Source organism: Budorcas taxicolor, chromosome 10 (genome assembly GCF_023091745.1).
Source record: "Budorcas taxicolor isolate Tak-1 chromosome 10, Takin1.1, whole genome shotgun sequence".
Classification (NCBI taxonomy): Eukaryota; Metazoa; Chordata; class Mammalia; order Artiodactyla; family Bovidae; genus Budorcas; species Budorcas taxicolor.
Genome location: NC_068919.1, coordinates 59,016,084 through 59,035,132, shown reverse-complemented (window position 1 = coordinate 59,035,132; position 19,049 = coordinate 59,016,084). Strand labels below are relative to the sequence as shown.

At 35.9% G+C, this 19,049-nt stretch overlaps 1 protein-coding gene across 1 annotated transcript; it reads left to right on the top strand.

The window, feature by feature from the left end:
• Positions 1 to 426: 426 nt before the first annotated feature.
• Positions 427 to 18,848, top strand: DTWD1 (DTW domain containing 1). The gene is made up of 6 exons (XM_052647123.1): positions 427 to 465; positions 3,562 to 3,699; positions 5,311 to 5,629; positions 9,940 to 10,083; positions 11,993 to 12,242; positions 18,601 to 18,848. Exons 3-6 carry the CDS (start codon positions 5,366 to 5,368, stop codon positions 18,846 to 18,848), a joined length of 906 nt encoding a protein of 301 aa, XP_052503083.1. The 5' UTR covers positions 427 to 465; positions 3,562 to 3,699; positions 5,311 to 5,365.
• The last annotated feature ends 201 nt before the right edge of the window (positions 18,849 to 19,049 follow it).

The following is a 19,049-nucleotide window of genomic DNA, read 5'->3' as shown; positions in this document are numbered from 1 at the left end:
TTAGGGATTGGCAAATGGGAAAGTGTTCTGTAGGAATAGCATTTTTCACAACACACTGCAACTACACCTTGATAGTCTATTTCGGGAACCGCGTCTTCCTTCCGCGGTCCCGGCCAGTCTCAGGAGGGAGCTCAGCGCAGCGCTGGCGGGATGTGAGGCCAGGCCTCACGGAGCAGGGTCCTAGCTCTCCATCCGTTCTCTCCGGAAAAGGGTAACACCACAACCGACAGCTGGAAAAGCTGGGGCCCCTCCCTCACGGCGGTTCTCCCCGCCCGTTACCTTTGCCAGCGGAACCCGCGCTGAGCACGGGCCTAGCAACGGCCTTAGCAACGCCCGGGCTCCTCCCTCTGGTGTCTCCCGGAAAGCGCTCCGCCGCGGCCAGGCGGGACCAGGGCCGGGTGCGCACTCGGGCTCCGGCGGAGCGGAAGACGCGTGGAGCTGGGCGAGGACTCGCGGGCTGTGCAGGTCTGAGTCCCACTCTGATTCCTCGTGCGGGTCTCAGCGCTTCTGTGGGGACCGGGGTCTGGCCGCAGCCCGGCAGCTGCGGGAGTGGACGCTCCTTGGCCGCGCCCCGGCGGAGGTCTTGCTGGGTGTCGCTTGTGAGTGGGGCCCTGGTCCCTGTGCGGCCGCTAGCATATTTAAGATCTTGTGGGCCCTTTGGGGAAAGGGCGTCCAAATTTTTCCTCAAAAAAAGTTTTTGTTTTTGGTTTCTTTTTTGGTACCCCTAACAATTATTTTCAGTGCAGTCCGGTCCAAGGAAAGTCTGTTCAGGCAAAGTTAGTCCACTAGGTACCCTATTCTTTATTTTTTAGTGTTTGGAGTGATTTACGGGACACTGGTTATCACTGAAGGAGGAAATTAGTACAGGCATAGTGTGCCATGCAGTGTATTTAAAATATTAAGGTTATAAATAGGTAATAAGCAAAGAGGCTGCCCTTAAGTCTGAATTATTTCTTGGAAATGTAGGACAAGTCAGGAGGTTTACTAACACTGCGAGGTGCCAATTCCATGAAGCTGGGTGATAAAATCACTGCTTGATTCAGAACCACAATATTTAAAAATTACTTCTCTCTAAACCCCAGTGTACCACGAAAAACTAAGGCAAGACAGTCTCTACCACAGGATGTGTGCTATGTGTGTGTGTGGGGAATGGTGGTGAGGAGGGCACAGTCTGTTAACCTGTAGGAAAAAGGTGTTACCTTGAATTTTTAGCAGTAGACCATTGGACCTGTACATCTGACCAGGTTCGTAAAAATAGGAAAATAAAATTTAAGTGGGTTTTATTTGGTACTTTTATGACCCGAAGTACAGGATAAGGAGTTTATATAATGTTCCATTGCTGTGTTGTGTGCTCAGTTGTGTCCCACTCTCTGCGACCCCATGGACTGTAGCCTGCCAGATTCCTCTGTCCATGGGACTTTTCAGACAAGAATACTAGAGTGGGTTGCTATTTTCTCCTCCAGGGGATCTTTCTGACCCAAGGATTGAACTCCTATCTCCTGCACAGGGATGGGGTGGGTGGGGGTGGGAGTTAACTTATTGGTAGCTAGGAGTCTTTTGCTTTATTGTTTTGGAAAAACAAGAAAAAAATCTGCTAGGCTGCAGATTACAGGTAGAGATTGTCAGATACTTCAGTAGCAGTTGCATAGTGAATGCTTCTTTTTCATAATGGTTTTGATTTAGTTAACAAGTATTTGTTGAATTCCTCATTCTGGAATTGCAGAGTGAGGAATTCTACTCTTGGGGAGTTGACTACTACTAGGAAGGGTAGCTTAACTAAAAGGCAACTCCAAATTAAAATACATTTTTCCGTGTTAAATATCTGGAACTAGTAATAAGCAGATGAAAGCAAAGAGGTGAAGAGATTGCAATGGGCCATCTAGAATCCTAACTTTGAGACTAAAAATACAGGATTATGTGCAAGGTAGAATTGGTACAACTTGATTGAGTAATTAATTTGTGTGGTAAAGAGGGTAGAAAGAGAACAAAGTTAATTTGTTTTCAACCCAAGTTGCAAAATGACAGGTGCATATCTAGGTAAAAATATTTGTTAGTTCCTTAGGAACGAAGTCTTTTTATGTTCTCTCAGTAACCCCCACAACTCCACTTGTATTTCTCACACATAGTTGATGTTAAGATGTATGCTTTGAAAGTTTTGAATCATTGTGTGTGCAATAAATGATTTGTACACATTAGAAACAGGCTGTTGATTAGGTCAGGATGGATCCCTTGTTCATATGGTTTTAGAGACCTTTGGAGGGAGCTCCCCATGACTTAGAACTGCAGGCCTCTTCTGTAGCCACCTTATTTATATGTGAGAGTGTTCAGGTAAGGCAAGGCAGGGAGCCATAGACTTTTCCCTTGCACTGTCTCAAGATGTTTGTGTTGTTTGATTTTTGTAGAGAAAGGACTTCTTATATAAGGCTCTGCTAATTTGGGGCTTCCCTAATGGCTCAGCTGGTGAAAAACCTGCCTGCCAATGTAGGAGATGCAAGAGATGCAGGTTCGATCCTTGGGTCAGGAAGATCTCCTAGAGAGGGTAATGGCAACCCACTAGAGTATTCTTGCTTGGGAAATCCTGTGGACAGAGGAGCCTGGCGGGCTACAGTCCATGGGGTTGCAAAAGAGTTGGAGATGTCTGAATGACTAAACAACAAAAAAATTCATTTAGCTATATGGACGGACTGCCAAGTGGAATACATGGGGATTTTTCTGAGGCATCTCAGGAGGAGTGCGCTTTGAGGCTCCAGAAAAACTCACCAGTAGTTTTCCATTAAACGTCAAGCAACTACATTGGCTTTCATGACACCGTTGAGAACTGCATCGGTTCAGTTCAGTTCAGTCTCTCAGTTGTGTCCGACTCTTTGCGACCCCATGAATTGCAGCACGCCAGGCCTCCCTGTCCATCACCATCTCCCAGAGTTCACCCAGACTCACGGCCATCGAGTCGGTGATGCCATCCAGCCCTCTCATCCTCGGTCGTCCCCTTCTCCTCCTGCCCCCAATCCCTCCCAGCATCAGAGTCTTTTCCAGTGAGTCAACTCTTCCCATGAGGTGGCCAAAGTACTGGAGTTTCAGCTTTAGCATCATTCCTTCCAAAGAAATTCCAGGGCTGATCTCCTTCAGAATGGACTGGTTGGGTCTCCTTGCAGTGGGAACTGCATAGTCCCCACTAATGCTGGGCCCTGTAGTGGCACAGGCAAATCCCTGCATAGCTACTGGAATGAATACCCAGGGAAGTGGAGTCAAATTGAATTACACTACTCCAATTGCTTTTTTAGGGTGAGCCCGTGATCTGAATAACTCAAGACTATTGCAGCCTAAAAATGTTTTTAAGAACCTCAGGTAGAACAAAGCCAAACCAAGAGGATTTAGGGACCAATTAGTTTCCTAAGTTCAGTGATGAGACCTCCATTGGCTTATGAGAATTGACCTTCTGTTGGCCAGAGAAGGATGTGTGGCTCTGATTTCTGCAGACTAATAGGATCTCTTCCTAGATTTTTAAGCCTTCTCCTGTTCTTCAAATGACTTTTTGATCTTAGCCAAGATTTCTTTACCTAGATTTGTAGACGGAGTCTAGAATCTAACCTGCAAACCATCTGAAATTGTGTGCAGAATACTGCATCTTCAAGTGCATTTGCTAGAGAGAAGGTCGAAGACTCTCATGCAGTCTTAAAAGGATCTGAGCCTCAAGAAAAGGTAACAGCTTAATATCCTGCACTCTCCCAGTCATTGAGGGCATATTGACAAAGATAAAAGTCATTTTTAGGAAGGTGATTTGGAGTAGAGGTCACATAACGTTTTCCGTTCGTGAGGCAAGAGGAAGGGATGGGACAATCGTTTTTAAATATCACTTTGTCCTAGCAACCCAAAATGTAAACCCTTACCTAATCAGTACACATCAAAAATTTATTGTATTTTGGCTTTCCCTTTGGATAAATTTGGCAAGTTTATTTTACTTTTCCTTCAATGACCAACATCTTTTTTTCTTTGCCTTTCTTATTTGGGTCCCAAGTTCCCTGGCATTTAGAGTCTCTAAAAAACTGATGACTGATTAAATTAGTATCACTAACTTCTTGTTAGTAAATTATATTGTGTATTATGTTCCACTGGACTCTTTGTTCACTTTCGTTTTGGGAAACCACAAAAAGTTTCCTGTTTCTGTCACAGCATTTTTCCTCTCAGTGTTTGTACTTGAAGTGCCTGGAGTCTCATAGTTAAACACCACAATACCATAAGGCTTTAGGTTATGAGAATCATTTTACAGCTCTGGAATGCATATCAAATTAAGAGGGCCCCAGTCTCTTTTTCCCTCTAAGCATATTGTGCTTACAAAGTATTTGAATAACAGTTTTGGCAACCATCATCCTCCTTTGAACGAAATATTTAAGTGAGAAAGCCAGTTTACTATTTTATCTCTAGACCTGAAGACTGAATGGTGTATATTTTTGAAAGCAGTATGAATTCTTAGAATGGGTGAACACTGACGTTACTCTGTAAAATTTTAATGTTTATAAGATTACACTTTAATCTTTATGTATATGCCTTTATATTTTTATAGGCATATGTTTCACCTTTTGAGATATTTAAAAAGTTATAATTGGTAGTGGATGCCTCTCATTTTAATGGATGTTTAGTTATATTTTTATGTGTGTTTTAATTTATGTGGGAGAGAATTGCATCTTTTAGAACATAACCAACTAAATTTTACTGATTTCACCTTGTATTTTTTTCAAGGTTCAGACTGAGAATTGATGTCATGTCAGAGTGTGATTTGATGTCATATAATAACAAGTGAAAGTCAGAGCTTGCAGGGTTGAATACATTCCTGGGTGATACTAACATAAAAACATTACATTCCTAATATAGAACAAAAGTACTGTTTGTGGAGCAAAAATAATCACTGAGAAATAGATTGTTTGTACCTAAACTTTATATTTGAAATAATTTTTCTGGGAGACAACCTTCCTATTTTTATGGAGGGACTAGCTTTAAAGGGTCTAGCCTGGAGAATTCCAGGGACAGGGGAGCCTGGTGGCCTGCCGTCTGTGGGGTCGCAGAGAGTCAGACACGACTGAAGCAACTTAGCAGCAGCAGCAGCAGCTTTAAAGGGTAATTTTTTTTTAGTTTATTGCTTTTTAATATTATATCTTAAAGCATGCTAATCTAGTGGTTTAAAAACTTATTAACATTTTTTAGTAAATACTAAAGTCAGCACACAGTTGTGAATTAAATGGAGTAGTTTTCTTTGTAGAAACAGTGAGTGAAATTTTATATGTTTTTTATTTTGCCCCCCACTTTTTTTTCTAGTGCATCTACAATATGTGTTTTAGAAATAAAAGTTAAACTTTGATTTGAATGAAAAATGTCTCTCAGTGCACCTATATTTCTCAAAGAAAGGGAAGAAGATAATTCAAAATTTGTGGAAATACAGCAGTCACAAACTACATGCATAGCTGCAGAAGATCCTCTTCAAAACTTATGCTTAGCATCTCAAGAAGTTCTTAAAAAAGCTCAGCAAAATGGAAGATCAAAATGTCTGAAGTGTGGTGGTTCAAGAATGTTCTACTGCTATACATGTTACGTCCCAGTTGAAAATGTACCTGTTGAACAGATACCACATGTGAAGGTTGGTGAGAAATTTAATTGTTTGAAAGTAGGAGAATTGATTTTAAAAACACATGTGATATATCCCTACTCTAATATAACTGATAAGCTTGATAAATGGCATCATTATGAAAATTAATTAATAGAAAGTTTAATCCTGTAGCCCTGTAAACCTATTTTTCCCCCCTTGTTTCTAGAAAAAGAGACATACATTGCTGAAACACTTGCATATGAGATGAATACTGTTGTTTTTAATGAAATCAGTTACTTTTTAAAATAAATGATTATAATTCATTTACAGCATAGAAAAAATGTGGTATAAACTTGAAAACTACAAGAGAGAAGTTTACAGGCTGCATGAAGGAGCTTCAAAAACCACCTCAGGGCTTTGGACTGCCCTTGAGAAGAAAACACATTCTGAAGGAACTAGGATTGATATTTGCTTAGGCAGAATCGTGTTTAGCCTCATTCTATATATGGAGACGGGGCACATGTCAGTGACCAAAACTAAACTAAACTGAAATTGAGAAGACTAAGGCCTGTTCAATGGGCTGTGTTATAGTGATGTAACGCCAGATTTAAACAAGTTGATTTGAATTGATTGCTTACCTTATACTTTTTGTGGCCTATCAAGACTATTTTTATATAGATAAAAGGTCTGTAGACCATCATGTCTCTGTAATCAAAGACTTAGTTATGTATATGTTAACTTGTCTAACAGTGACTCAAACTTTAAGTTAAATGGTTTATGAAATTTGACTGCTGCCTGTTAGGACCTTAAAGAGACCAAATTCTATACATGGACTCATTAGAACTTGCCAATAAGAAAATAAGTTTAATGTGGTGATAAGGTTCATTTAAATTTCAGTTAAGAACAATACTTTGAAACACTCGTATTTTGTTACTTGAATTGCATTTTAGCCTACATGTTACCTTGGCAAGTCCATGGTCTGCTTACGGGTCTAAAATGGAAAGTTTACTGGCCAAGAATAACTAAGTATAGAATGCAGTAAGCTTCATAGTTACCTCAGAAAAACTGAGAGCTTGAGCACAATAATTCTTCTAAAGTCCGCATTGTTGTTCAGTCACTAAGTCATGTTCGACTTTTTGCCGCCACAGGCTCCTCTGCCCTCTGCTATCTCCTGGACATGAATTTGCTCAAATTCACGTCCATTGAGTTGGTGATGCTATCTAACCTTCTTGTCCTCTGCCACCCTCTTCTCCTTTATCTCCCTTCTCCCATTATCCCCATCTCTCATATAAGAATGTTACATTTTGAAGTATAGTTTTGGAGGTACGAACAGAATCATTTCATCTTCTGTTTATATCATAGCCACATAAAGAAAATATCCCATTAAAAGTTTTATCTTAAGATATATTTTGTTCAAAATGATTGGCGATCGGAATAATAAAAGTTAAGAATAGAGGGCTAATATTTTTGTAGAAATTTAATAATTGAGTATTGTTTTTTAAATCCATGACCTAATTTCCACTATTTTAATGAAATGGCTGAAACACTATACCAAGAGTTTGATCAACTCTAAATGGCCTACTGGATGGTGCAAAATTTTCTGAAGTGTTTTATTTTAATTACCATATATAAAATTTTGTGAGTTAGTACATATTAATAAAAAAATCTAAAAATTTTTCTAGTTTTAACTTTATTTTTACAAATGGCTCAGCATTTGCTTTTAGGTAGCCTGCTTTGGAAGGGAAGATGACTACATAATGAGTAAGTACCTCCCAAGCTATAAATTTTACTCTAGGGATTAAATTCATTAATATATATCTTTTTAATGCAGAAGAAAAAATTTTTAATGTCATGACAAATTCATTAATTTTGTTGAAAGTCATGACAAATGTCTTATTTTCTTTTTTTAAGGTGAGAAAAGGTCATCAGATGAAAGTTTCATCTTTATTAGAGTACTAGAATTAAAAAGATTCTCTTTGGGAAGGTTGATAATCACATGGAAAAAGGCTAGAGTTTTCTGCTGATTGTATTTTGATAAATATGGGTAGAAAGTTTTGTGGTAAATCTCTCATAGGAAATGTAGTAGAGAACTGATTGATGGTCTTTAAATGTTTTGAAAACAAAACATCTCTACTTGAACTGAGTCTGGTCAACTCTAGTAGTATTACTCTGTGCCCTGTCATTGTTTAAGATATATCTTCTTTTAAAATGTGTGAACTAGAGCACAAACATACATATCTGTATTTCCATGACTTGACCTGTGTCTAGGCTTTCATAGTATAATTTTCAGGTTTACTCAGGGGAAACTAGATACCTGGACTGTCTCCCAAGAATACTTCTTGAGCACAGATTTTACATAACTGTTTTACACTTGTAGATGTTAGTCCATGATATGCTAGTTTCATGATTTGTGAAATACATTAGTAACTTTCAGTCCTGCATTCTTGATTTAAATGATGTCCTTCAGAGATAGCCAACTGATCAGAAATGTTGGTCATTGCCTTTGGAATTTTCAGCTCTATTCATCAGCTGTATAAGAAAGTCGGTTTTATTAGTATTAGAATACTTTGTCATGATCTTCTTTCTTTTTTTTTTTTCCTTCCTTCTTTCCTGCCTTCCCTGAACTAAGATAATGCTGAGCTGCTACTGAAAGACCCTGGGGAAAGGGAATATAGAGTAGCATCAGCTGGGATTGAGTTTCATGAGGAAAGTCTGATGTAGAGTTCAGCCAGAGGTAGACTGATGTAAAATCATTTGTGAACTGCCTACTTGAATGGTACATTTTCTATCACTAGAAGTTGGTTTGATGTTTTGAAGCAGTTGCCTGCAAGTTATAAATGATAACTAGGCCTAAGTGAGAAGGTAGGAGACATCGGGTTTGAAACCCTGGATTGAAAACCAGGGATGTTTTCAATGTTATCTGGGATATTTATGGCCCTTCTAGGATATATAGCTTCCTCTTGCCATAATTATCCTGAACAGTAAACTGTGTACAATTTGGGATCATCTAGTAGCATATAGAAACTGCCCCTTTAAAAAATAGTTCTGGAGTTAATGACACACACAACATGAATGAATCTCAGAATAATTATTCTAAGTGAAGGCAATCAAAAGAAAAGTGTTTATAATTTCATTTATACAAAATTCTGGAAAATGCCAACTAACCTATAGTAATAGATCAGTAGTTGCCTAGGACTATGGGTGGGAGTTGATGAGGTAAGGGGAAGGAGGAAGACACAAGAAGACTTTTGGGGATGATGGATATGTTCATTAGCTTCATTGTGGTGATGAAGTCAAAGGGGTAGCATATGTTAAAACTCATTTGATTGTACACTTCAAATATGTGCAGTTTATTGTTTCAATCCTATCTATATAATAAATCTGTTCCAAAAAAGTAAGATAGTTTTGTACTCCAGGGTAAAATAGCTGTTGCCCCAGAGTAAATACCTAGAATGTTGCCTTTTAGTGTGGGCTGGGAGCTGGAACAGTACTTACCATAACAAATAAATCATTTGAACTCTACAGTGAAAAATCTGTCCTAGAGAATTTCTTATATGATGGGAGAGATATAACTTGGCTTCTGTTTTCATAGTCATGGCTGAAGGCAGGATTCATACAAGCATTATATAGAAAACTAAACCAAACAAGTCAGCAAAATAATAGAAAAACCTAACTCAAGAAATTTGCAAGAATATTATTTTTGCAAACAGATAGGACATAATTCATAGTAATTAAATAATGAAACTAAGGAAAACAGGCAAAATGATTTTGAAAAGTTATTTTTTATATAGAATATACCTCCTGGAACCATTCTGTTAACTCTTCTTCCAATTAATAATTAATTTCACATGCTGAGAATCATGATGTTAACATTAAAAGATAATACCGTTGACCTCAAAAGATGTTTTGAGGAACAAAATTTTAAGTTGAATTTTAGATCTAAAACTTTTGCCTGAACTTATATTTCTTTTTAATATATTATAAAATGAACAGACCTGAAAGTTTATAGGAATTATAAAAAATGTTCTGGACACAGATAATAGTTTGAATGCAAGGAATAGGACTCAGTCCAGTGTGACAAATGAGTATGACATTGGAACATTGCTATGAGAGTCTGTTAAATGAGTTGAAAATAGTTCTAGTACATGATTAACAGTATTGAGAAATAAATTTGTGTTTGCTTTATGACTCTTACTAGTCTTAGTATTCTGTTCTAAAAAAGTATGACTTTCAAACTATAGGTGTATTTATAGGAACTTAGTGTGAGCTTGCTATTTAAGCTTTAAAGACCATTTTTATTAACATAAAAATTAGAATTTTATATTTGTTTTGTTCATTTTTCTTTTTTCTCTAAATTTTAGCTACCATTGAAGATTGACATCATTAAACATCCGAATGAAACAGATGGCAAAAGCACTGCTGTACATGCAAAACTCTTAGCACCTGAATTTGTAAATATTTATACATATCCATGTATTCCAGAATATGAAGAAAAGGACCATGAAGTAGGCAGCTTATTTTTTTAACAGCTTTTCACATTGAATCTAAATATGAATTTTAAACTCCATTGCCTTTCTAAACTTACTTGAACATAATTTAATATTTAATGGTCTTGGGTTAACCTTCTGTAGCACTTAACAACATAGTTTACTTCATCAGTATCTTAAAAGATCAAATGATCCTAGATGTTAGGCTTTTTTGAGTCTCTCTTTCCACTTTCACTAGTTATTTCTTCCAGTTTTTACTCTTTGCTAGTATTGCTAGGCCTGCTTTTACTTTTCTCCTTTCTCCATTCTTGTTCATATACTACACATAAAAAAGGCTAATTTGATACAAACTGAGAAACTAGATTACAAATGTTGAAATTTCTCCAGAAGGAAAAAAGAAAGACTAAGCTAGAAGGATTTTTAGAAATCCTTTCTAAATTAAAATCTTTAGTACATGGCTTTTGTGATATTTATTTTGGCTACTCAGAGGCCTTCCTTGCTCATTTCAAGATTCTTAATGGATTTTCACCTAGTTGAAATGGTTACATTGGTGACAACAGGTCTTTACAGCTGGTCTTGTTGAAAAGTGATGTTTCTATAGATCTCAAAAAACTAGGCCTTGAATACTTCTGAAAGAAACGCATAAACTCTTTTAGGTCTCTTGGGAGAACATTTGTTGGTATGGTAAATCTAGAAACAAAAAATCAGTGCATTTGTTTGTTTAAGAAAGAACTATCAATATATTTGTAATTTTTGGTTGAATTTATATAGAAAGTTGTGTTTGTAAATAATATCTGAGTTTGGGATCTAGGAATTTATTTGTATTTCCTTCTTTGATCAGCTAGATATCATGTCAGTTACATAGAACATAGTGCTAGCTAATATAAAAAGACATGATGTGCTTATAATCTAAGATAACTAAGAAGCCCTGAACTTTGCTAGTTGGGTATCGGGGAAAGGTACATGTGCATTGTAAGTGTCTGAAAAATTTTTATAACGTTGAAGTTTATAAATTTAAGATTTTAAATTTTCATATTTATTTTTCATATGAAAAATGATAATCTCCACTCAAAAATCTTTGGAAATAGGGAAAAATATGGAGGATAAATACCCATGATTCTATCACCATTTGTTCATTTAACAAATATTGGCTGGGTGCCTGCTTTGTGTTAGGAGTTGTTCATACCTTGGAGGTTCTACAGTGTATAAGGTCTCAGTAAAAACATGCTGAAAGAAAGGAAGTACCATAATTCACTGAGTAGTTCTTTGACAGTTAGGTTTTTTTGTTTTTAAGTTTTCACTGTAATAAATATACTTTAACATATATTCTGGGTATTGTGAGTATGTGTATATTAAGAATTATTCAGGTAAATTCCCATAATTGAAATCTCATTTGACTAGAGAGTATGAAACTTTCAAGACTCTTGACTTATATTGCCAAATGGCTTTCACAGAGTTATGTTATTTAAACTTGACATCAGTAATGGCTTTAAAGGCTTATTATACTGTTTCCCCACCAGCATTGGCTGTATCATTTGTTTTCTCTTTGCTTCTTATATAGGTGAAGATGTTATTTAATTATCAAGCACTTTTCAGTGGTTCTTTTACAAAGTGCCCCATACTTTGCCTTTTATCTTATAAAACATTATAGAGTTTAGTTTTGTTATGTAAGATACAATTAAACTTGTTTCTATCAATAAGTGAATAACTTAAAGTACAGAAGTATTTCTTGGTAGTATATTATGATTATAGGTTACTAGGGAAGAACCAAAAACTTTACTATATATGTATTAAAGAGGCAGACATACTAAAACCTAATGCTTTTTTCTCAGATACTCAACATAGTTTTTCCTCTTGAAGTTTCAAGTCTGAATTTATTAATTTTGAAGATCATAGCACACTACTAATGTAAGCTTCTTTGCTTTAGGTTGCACTTGTATTTCCTGGACCTAAGTCTGTTTCAGTAAAAGATATTTCTTTTCATCTGCAAAAAAAGAGTCAAAATAGCGTTAGAGGCAAAAATGATGACCTTGATAACCCATCCATTAAACGCAAGAAAACTGAAGAACAGGATTTGAATGACAGCAAATGCAAAGACACAACACTGAAAAAAATTGTATTCATAGATAGCACCTGGAACCAAACAAACAAAATATTCACTGATGAGAGACTTCAAGGTAAATAAGAATAAAAATGTTGCATTTATTTTTTTTGACTTTTCCTTCCCCCAACTTTCAAAAACTTCAAACCTGATGCATTCAAGAAGAGTTGCATTGCCACCTTCGCTTTATTCTTCCTTCTCTGTTATATGTATCTGTGTGTACTTAGATATGTATATTTTTGGCTGAACCATCTGAAAGTAAGTTGCAGGCTTTACAGCACATCACCCTTAAATATCTAAGTATACATCCTTAAAGAAGAATGGCGTAATTGCTATACCATTATCACTATAAGAAAGTTAGCAAAAGTTCTATAATCTTTAGTCCAAATTTACATTTCCCTAATTGACCCAAAAATATTTGTTGTAGCCTTTTTCCTCTGATACAGCATGTAAACTCAGATTCCATTTGGTTATTATGTCTCTTTAGTCTCTTTTAATGTAGAACAGCCCCCTGTTTTTGTGTTTTATGACTTGGACTTGTGTGAAGAGGACAGGTCAGTTGTCTGCTGGTTTTAATATTAGATTCAGTTTAAATATTTTTGTAAGGACACTTCAAATAAGGATAAATCCATGGTTGTCTACAAAAATTCTACTTTATATTTGTTGTTTTGATATAATTAATAATAGCATTCCCTTTCAGAAATGAAGCTGTTTAGGTGATTAGTTACCCTATTCATAGCTAAAGTTGTATGCTTCAAATAAGAGGACATGGTGTACCTTTAATAGGTGATTAGTTACCCTATTCATAGCTAAAATTATATACATCAAATAAGAGGACATAGTGTACCTTTTTCCATTACTGCTGATAACATTAAAGTGGTGATTGCCAGATCTCTCCATTATAAAGTTTATTTTCTTTGTTGAAATTACTAGTAATCTATGGGGTAATACTTTTAAGACACTGAACTATTTCCCAACTGCTTTTTACAAAGTGGTTTTAGTATTTATTGATGTGTGTGTGTGTGTGTGTGTGTGTGTGTGTGTGTGTGTGTGTGTGTGTGTTAGCTGCTTAGTTGTGTCCGACTCTTTGTGACCCCGTGGACTGTGGCCCACCAGGCTCCTCTGTCCATGGAATTCTCCAGGCAAGAATACTGGAGTGGGTAGCCATTCCCTTCTCCATGGGGTCTTCCTGACCCAGGGTTTGAACCTGGTCTCTTGCATTGCAGACAGACTATTGCCTAAATCAGTAATTACATTAAGGATTACAAAATGATGAAATTTTAATGTTATTATTTCTTCTACATTTGTTTGCTGGCATTCTTCTGTAAAGACAGGCTTTTCTTTTTTTCTCTCCTTTTTCCTCTCTCTCCCACCACCTCTTTTTGGGATCATTGTGGTCTTACAGATTTCCTTTTCATTCAATATATTATAATCTAGAATGATTGTATTCTTTTGATGCCCAAATTGTCTAAAATTTTGCCATTGGGAACATTTCAGGTCCTTTGTGGCATGGCCTCTTTAATCTTTCTGGTACAACAAGCTGTTCCAAGTTCACTTGTACTTTTTTCCTGCCCCAGACCTAGAGTTAATTGTTTGAAGAAGCTGTGGTTCTTTTAATGGGGAATGTTACTAGAAACCAAGATCTGGTACATTTATTACTGCTTGTATATCATTGCTTTAGTGGACAGAGCCAAGAAAAATAAATAGCTATGTATTGAGTTCACATGAATAGTTCCAATTCAGATTTAACATTTCTTTCTTTTGTTTTGTTTGTATATTTTTCTTTAGAATGAAAAGCTTAGTTTCTAATAATTAATGGTTTAAAGAGTTGCTTTCCTTGCCCAAATAACACAACTAGTAATATGAAGAATATTACCTGTCTTGTTCGCGTGTTCCTTACTCAGTTCTTTAGGCTTTTTCAGTAGTTTTTCTAAAAGCTTTGGGTTTATTTCTGGCTCTTTGGTGGTTTTATTTGTATACCGTGTATGATTAGAGAGCAGGAGAGTTACCCAGTTGGTTTTAAGCAGTTTCCAAATCAGTTTCAAACTGGAAGAGCTTCACCCAGGCAGTTATTCAAAATGTGCATCATGTAGAAAAGAAAGTGTATGCTCTTTTTGGAATCTTATGTTAATTAGTCTCAAGCTTAAGTGAATGACAATACTAGATTGAACTCGCTTAATTTATATAGTTTATACCCCTTGAAAACATACATGTTAGTAAGATTTTTGTCATTCTGCTTCTCTGTGATTGGGTGTATGTGTGTGAGAAAGATAGGCAGAGAGAGACAAAGAAATGGTGTGTTTGTGCTGTGTGTTTCTGTATTTGGGAAGGGTGTGTGTATGGAGAGTGACTGCAAAAAGATGACAGAATAAGATTTGTAATCTTATTGCTAATGTTTGATTGATGAAACCCTAAAACCCTGCTCTTTGGAGTACTGCCTGCCATGTTCCCTTGAATAGTTAGAGTTGCATGTTACCCAGTTTGAAGATTTTTTCCTGAGCCATTTTTCTTTAAAATACCTTATATGGTAATGGAAAGGATCAAATGAAGAACATAAGTGGCATTAACACTTGAAAAAAAATATAAAGGGGATTATTGAGGTACAGTTTAAATCTGTTAAGCCTTTGTGCTTAAGGCTTCAAATCACATTTGTACAAAAGTTTTCTGTTATTCTCAGATCACATAGAAAGTATCATATATTTCAGTTCTGTGCTATATCAGAATTTTAAATGGATTTCTTAATTCCTTCAAAATCATGAAATAAACAGATTTCTAGAGTCAGTTTTTTCTGCATGTCCTACTTCAACCCCTGTCCCTCTGACTCCTCATCGCACCACAGGAACTGTTTAGGGCTTAGCATATTTATTATCTCTATATGTGTGTGAAATACAAGTTTCCAGATAAACCAAGTTACTTCCATAAGAAACAGCCCTTGTTTGTTATAAATCATTGCCATTAGATTTTAAAACATTTTTTCATTTGATGGGATTAAGCTGAACAAACCAACTCTAAATTTCTATTTAAGCCCTCAAAAGTACTGTATTAGAATGTTTCTGTTTCTCTTATTATGAATGCTGAGATTAAGAATCCTCTTAACAATGTAACATACTCTTTTGCCAAACTTTACAGAGTAATAGTATGAATGTTTTACTGCTCTCAAAACAAAACATTGGAAGTTTGAGTGCCTAATTTAATCATGAAATGTAAGCCTGCAAGTGAAGAGTGGCATAATGTCCTTGAAGATTCATCATTGAAAGGCTTAGGGGAATGCATTGGGGAAGGATGGTGTCTTTTTGTTGGGGAAGGAGTCCAAATTACTAAAACTAGCATTCATCTCACTTTAATAACTGGTGCTGGGAAAACTGAACAGCTGCATGTAAAAGAATGAAATTAAAATATTCTCTAATACCATATATAATAATAAACTCAAAATGGATTAAAGACATAAATGTAAGACAGATACTAGAAAATTCCTAGAGGAAAACATACGTGGTGCACATATACAAATATACACACAATAGAATTCTACTCAGCCATTAAAAAAGAATGAAATCTTGCCATTTGCAGTAACATGGACGGACTTGGAGGGCATTATGCTAAGTGAAATAATGGAAAGACAAATATTGTATGATATCAGTTATATGTGAAATCTAAAAAAATACAAGGATATAATAAAAGAGAAGCAGACTCATACATGTAAAGAACAAACTGTTGGATACCAGTGAAGGAGGGGCAATATAGGGGTAGGGAAGTTAAAGGGACAAACTATAAAGTAAGCTATAAAGATGTATTGTACAGCCCAGGGAATATAGCAAATATTTTATAATAACTATAAATGGGGTGTAACCTTTAAAAATTGTGAATCGCTGTGTTGTACACTTGTAACTTACATAATATTGTACAACATACTTTCAATTAAAGATTTGCTTTTTTTAGATTATTAGTTTTGCTTTTTTTTTTTGACTTGTAGTTTTCTCAGGACTCAAATTTTAAACTCACCATTTTGTTTCTAAGATTGTAGCTATAGTTTACTCATTTTCACTGCTGTGTAATGTATGATTGTGTGAATATACTGAGGTTTATTCAGTCTTCTGTTAATGAAACAATTTAGTTATTTCTGGTTTTTGCTACAGCACTACTATGTGCTACTATTACACGCAGTGCTACTGTGAACATTCTTGCACATGTGCAAGCTTCCTCTAGGAAACATACCTAGAACTGGAATTGCTGTTTTGTTACGTATAAGAATGTTCAGTCTTACAGGACGATACCAGCTATTTTCCAGAGTGTGGGTATACAGGTTTATACTCCCATCATTAATGTGCAAGATTTCCTATCAGTTCATAATGCCTCCTACCATTGTGTCATCAAATGTTTGATGCTTGCCAATAGAGTGGGTATAATATGGTATCTGGTTGTAGTCATAATTTACTTTTCATTAATGACTAATTGGGTTGAGCATCATTTTGTTTGCTTATTTGGCCATACATGTCCTGTTCTGTGAGATATCTATGTCCATTTTTCTAGTGTTTTGTTTTTCTTACTGATTTGTAGGAATTCTTTATATATTCTAGAATATAGATAATTATGTTTTAAAATATCTTCATGCAGTCTCTGACTCATCTTCTAAATTTCTTTATGGTATCTTTTGAAGAACTGAAATTCTTAGTGTGGAATTTATCCATCTTTCATGTTTAGCACTTTTGTTCCTTTTAAAAATCTCTCTACCCCAATATATTTCACCATGACAAGACTGTGATCCAAAAGATGCTTGCTTCTTGAAAGGAAAGCTATGATAAACCTAGACAGCATATTAAAAAGCAGAGGCATCACTTTGCCAACAAAGGTTTATATAGTCAAAGCTATGATTTTTCTAGTAGTCATGTTCGGATGTGAGAGTTGAACCATAAAGAAGACTGAGTGCCAAAGAATTGACGCTTTTGAATTGTGGTGCTGGAGACTTTTGAGATTCCCTTGGACTGCAAGGAGATCAAACCAGTCAATCCTAATAAAAATCCTAATAATAAAGGAAATCAGTCCTGAATATGCATTGGAATGACTGATGCTGAAGCTGAAGTTCCAATACCTTGGCCACCTGATGCAAAGAGCCAACTTATTGGAAAGGACTCTGATGCTGGGAAAGATTGAGGGCAAAAGGAGAAGGGGGCAGCAGAGGATGAGATGATTGGATGGCATTATCAACTCAATGGACATGAATTTGAGCAAACCCCATGAGATAGTGAATGACAGAGAACCTTGGCATGCTGCAGTCCTTGGGGTCACAAAGAGTAAGACACAACTTAGCAACTGAACAACAACAGATGTCAATTGTATTTTTCGCTTTTCAATTATTATGCATGGAATTAATTTATTGTTTTTGTAGTATTGTGTTAACTAAGACCTTGAGTGCAGTATTGAATGGAAGCCTTGTGGAGGTCATTCCTATTGTGTTACATTCTGATGATCATTGTCTTTTAAATGGCAGGTTTAGTCAGTTTATATTTGTTGTGAGTATTGATTTAGAATAAAATATGATTTTTTAAAAGCAAATTTTATTGTGAGTCTGAGTGCTAGTCTAAGGTGCTAAAAGCCTTCTGAGTTTGTATGTTGACGTCTGAGTTGTAAGAGATGAGAGTGAAAGTGAAAGTGGCTCAGTCATGTCTGACTGTTTGTGATCTCATGGACTGTACAATTCATGGAATTCTCCAGGCCAGAATACTGGTGTAGAGCCTTTCCGTTCTCCAGTGGATCTTCCTAACCCAGGGATCGAACCCAGGTCTCCCACATGGCAGGCAGGTTCTTTACCAGCTGAGCCACAAGGGAAGCCCAAAAGATGAGAGTACTATTGTAAGATTTCATGAGTCATTTCCTCTTTATATATTTAGGAGCACAGCATTAGCTGACTGTGTCCCCAAGGCTCTGAAACACAGATGTGACAGCTAATGAAACAGCTCTAGGTACTCCATACATGAAGAGAGAGCCAAAAAGTGATCATCCAATAGCTTTAACAGTATTAAGAACTGTTAACCTGCCTATCTGGTCTCAGTGAGTTTCAGAATGAATGATGTCTTAAAAATGTCAATTTATCAAGGAAATGAAACTCTTCTGAAAATTGGTGAACTTAGTCCTGTCACAGGTTAAAGTGAAAAAAGACATTGGTAAATAGATGACGGAAATGACCATCTAAATGTTGACCACTTGTAACCCATTGCTGTAAGGTCTGAGACTTATAGATAACTGTCATGGATAATATTTCATCCTGTGTTTTGTATTGCTTCTGTATATATCTTAATACATTTGAGAAAATACCGTTTGGAATTGGTATTGAAGAAGTTAAAAAAAAAATTCCTTAAAGTAATTAAGGGAAATCATTATTGTACCACACCCTGTGGTTAATAAGAAATACCTATATTTTTCTTATTTGTTTTTGGCAGGGTTGCTACAAGTTGAGTTGAAAACAAGAAAAACTTGCTTTTGGCGCCATCAAAAAGGAAAGCCAGATACCTTCCTTTCCACAATTGAAGCTATTTACTACTTTTTGGTAGACTATCATACTGATATATTAAAAGAGAAATACAAAGGACAATATGATAATCTTTTATTTTTCTACTCTTTTATGCACCAGTTGATAAAGAATGCCAAGTGCCCTGGAGACAAGGAAACAAGAAAACTTACCCATTAGTTTTTTCAAAAAAGTTTCTTATGTAATTTTATTTTGCTAAAACCAATAAAATTATAATTGTGCTTTGTTTATTCCTAGGAAATATTCATGTGTAATGTCTGTAAGACCACTTGAAAAACTAAGGTTTTATCTATTTTCATATTTTAAAAAATGAAGATATTTCTAAGGGAATTTTCAGAGATAGTGTTGACCAAAAAATTT